The sequence below is a fragment of the Mytilus californianus genome, unplaced genomic scaffold (genome assembly GCF_021869535.1).
Source record: "Mytilus californianus isolate M0D057914Y unplaced genomic scaffold, xbMytCali1.0.p SCAF_94, whole genome shotgun sequence".
In the NCBI taxonomy this organism is placed as follows: domain Eukaryota; kingdom Metazoa; phylum Mollusca; class Bivalvia; order Mytilida; family Mytilidae; genus Mytilus; species Mytilus californianus.
In genome coordinates, this window is record NW_026262750.1 from 249,352 (window position 1) to 252,497 (window position 3,146).

Sequence of the window (3,146 nt, forward strand, 5' to 3'; positions counted from 1 at the left end):
TACCTAAGTGTCCAGCCAAGGGGTTGTCATGGGCAAGACCAATAATGTCTTGCCTATAGACTTCAGGCACAACCACTTGATATACCACTCTCCATTCCTCCTCTGGGGTAGCATCAGGGGGCCTCCACTTTCTCATTAAAATGCCGTCTTGATAGCTTTCGGCGACTTTGTCTGCTTCCTCCTGTGGTTGAGCCCTCTTTCAGAGCTGAAGAACCTTAGGGTCTTTATTTTGTTCTTCGACAAATTTCCTTCTGTCTAATGAATGGCTGTTTACGTCTGGCCATGGCATAATTACATTCTTGCTAATACTAGGTGGTCTTATTACGGCCTTCTCTGAGCTACTGGGACCTTCAATGTCGGCTACAAAGGTGTCAGAAAGGTCTATGTAATCAAACTGGTCTTCTTGCAAATCCTCATTTTGTTGTCTTCTAGCCATCGCCCTAGTAACGACACAAATTGGATACAGTTCAGCATCATCTTCAGGTGAATTAACATCCACCACCGGTTTACTGGTAACAATTGTTTCAGCAACCACTTTTTTCCTAGCTAGATCATTTCCTAGCAATAATGAAACACCCTCAGCAGGGAGATTAGGACGAACACCCACAACAACTGGTCCAGTTATCAAATCTGACTTCAGATAAATACGATGGAGGGGAACATCTATACAACCTAACTCCACACCTTGTAACAAAACGGAGGCACCAACAGAAGTCTCCTCGGACAAAGGCAACACACCTTCTAACAATAAAGACTGAGAAGCTCCAGTGTCCCGTAAAATCTTAATAGGCTGAGGAGTAGTATTATTAACAATAGAAACAAACCCATCAGACATAAAAGGTTTATAATCCTCCAAAAAACTGGACTTAAAAGCCTGACTCACAGGACATTCCAACGTATTGGTAACACGGGGTGTCGTACAAGCACTGGTCTTGGGCTTATTTTCTCTTTCATTCTTCTTCTAGAGTCTAAAACAATCAGCCATCAGGTGACCATTCTTCTTACAATAAGCACAAGTCAGTGACTTCTTCTCAAAAGTATCAAAATTTGAACTAGACATATTATAACTAGACTGACTCTTATTTTGTGCAACAGGCTTACTCTTAGTACGCTCAGTGCTTTGATTCTTGTAATTTCCACTCGAAGTATTAAAATTTTGATCTTTGAAACTTCTCTTATGTGAAAGGGTATAATTATCGGAAATAACAGCTGCATCTTGTAATGTCTCAACAGTTTTGTCATCTAAATGTGTTTTTAAGTCTTAATGAACACACTACTGAACTCTTCTAATAACATCGATTGTCTTAAATTATCAAAATGTTTATCTATTTTTTTTACGTAAGCAATTTATCAAATAGATCTTCTTTTTCCCTAGCAAATTCAACATAGGTTTGTGAATCAAACTTTTTATAAGACCTAAATTTCTGTCTATAAGCGTCTGGCACTAGCTCATAAGCTTTCAAAACTTCTTTTTTAACCGTGTCATAGTCAGAACTATTTTCTGATGAAAGTGCTGAGTAAATTTCAGCGACCTTGCCCTCAAAAACACTTTGCAGCATTGTAGTCCAAAAAGGCTTCGGCCATTTCAAATTTTGAGCAATTTTCTCAAACTGTGGAAAAAAATTTATCAACAGTTTTTTAACAAAATTTGGGAACCAAACGTATATTTTATGCTGCATCAAAATTAAAATGTTTTGATTTTGATTAGAATTTAGTGTTGTTTTCTTCTTTTGCCATTCCAATTTTCATTTTCTCAATCTCTAACCTTTCCCTCATTTCAAGTTCTGCCTGTTTTAATTTCAATTCATCTTGTTTTAATTTAAATTCATCTTCTTTTTCTTTTTTCTCCATTTCTAACCTTTCTTCTTTTTTTTTCTCCATCTCTAACCTTTCTTCTTTTTCTTTTTTCTCAATCTCTAACCTTTCTTCTTTTTCTTTTTTCTCCATCTCTAATCTTTCCTTCATTTCGAGTTCTACCTGTCTTTCTTCTTTTTCCAACTGTTTTATTTTGAGTTCATTTTCTAATTCAAGCTGTTTTAATTTGATAGCGTCAACATTTTCGACCTTGAGTTCAAGAGCCTTTTCACCAAATATTTTTGAGTCAACTAAATAATCTATTATCAATTTTTTTATAATTTGTTTTCTCATAGATACTCTTAAGTCTAATTTCAGATGCTTAGCAAGCAACACTAATTCGTCTTTTTTAAAATTATCAAACCCCTCCAGGTCTGGCGTTTTCAAAAATTTACTGGCATCAAATGCCATTTCGTAGAATTTTGTTAGCTAGTTCTAATAAAAATACTGAAATATTTTCAATAGGATATTTACGTTATCCAGGACGAGCCTCCAATTTCTGTTACGCCAGAAAATCGCCTTTTAATTGTAGCCAACAAAAGACACAAATCAATAATAAAATTAACAAGATTTATTGTACACTAGTTTACAAGAAGTATTGCACAAATAGAAATGTAAACTTAACAGTCAAAATATGAGTCCAATCTTTTATCTTTTCTTTATCCGGAAATCTTCACGGAAATCCACAGAATATTACGTCCAATAGGTCACAATTTAGTATGATGTTGTTAGTGAATAAAAGTGTCAATCCAACTGCTGAGAATGTTGATGTCTCTCGATGTCTAAGTCTATTTCTATATCTGTGTCTCACTTTCGGGTCTGCATTTAAATACTCGTAAAGGAAAGTTCTAGATAACTGTAGATGTTTAAATTACGCATCTTTTGTTATGATCATTCTGGAAACGTTATGTAAGTGAAATAGAAAGTTCTAGTCATTCCATGAGTATCAATGATTGTTCCAGTGAATTCTAAACTGCATAGTTGTAACACAATGTGTATTATTTTGTACACAATATAGAAAAATATAATGTAAACATTCTTAGGCCACACAAAACAAATTAGGCCAACTAAATAAATATGATAGTTACAATATCATAACAGCTGGCACAATCGGATCTTATGTTTATCAGCAGTTGTAAGTTTGTTTAAGAAACAAGGCAGAGTAAGATTTAATGTTTCCTGCCACTGGCCAAAATATTTAATTAGCTAGGAACAGTAAGATCAACATATACTCAAATCAATGATAAGTTAGTGTAATAAACCAGAAATAGTGTGTCCTAGCAGTGGTTTGT

General features: G+C 34.7%; 1 protein-coding gene across 1 annotated transcript; it reads right to left on the minus strand.

Moving 5' to 3' along the window:
- Positions 1-1,616: 1,616 nt before the first annotated feature.
- LOC127717268 (protein enabled homolog) lies at positions 1,617-2,411 on the minus strand. Its single transcript, XM_052223050.1, has 2 exons — positions 1,889-2,411; positions 1,617-1,858 (listed from the first exon to the last, which is right to left on the minus strand). Exons 1-2 carry the CDS (start codon positions 2,263-2,265, stop codon positions 1,705-1,707), a joined length of 531 nt encoding a protein of 176 aa, XP_052079010.1. The 5' UTR covers positions 2,266-2,411; the 3' UTR covers positions 1,617-1,704.
- Positions 2,412-3,146: the final 735 nt, after the last annotated feature.

Coding starts and splice junctions, on each gene's coding strand:
- LOC127717268 (XM_052223050.1), bottom strand. CDS start 2,265: ATGGCATTTGATGCCAGTAAATTTTTGAAAACGCCAGACCTGGAGGGG. Junction 1,859..1,888: donor AAAAAAGAAAAAGAAGAAAG/GTTAGAGATGGA, acceptor AAAAGAAGAAAG/GTTAGAAATGGAGAAAAAAG.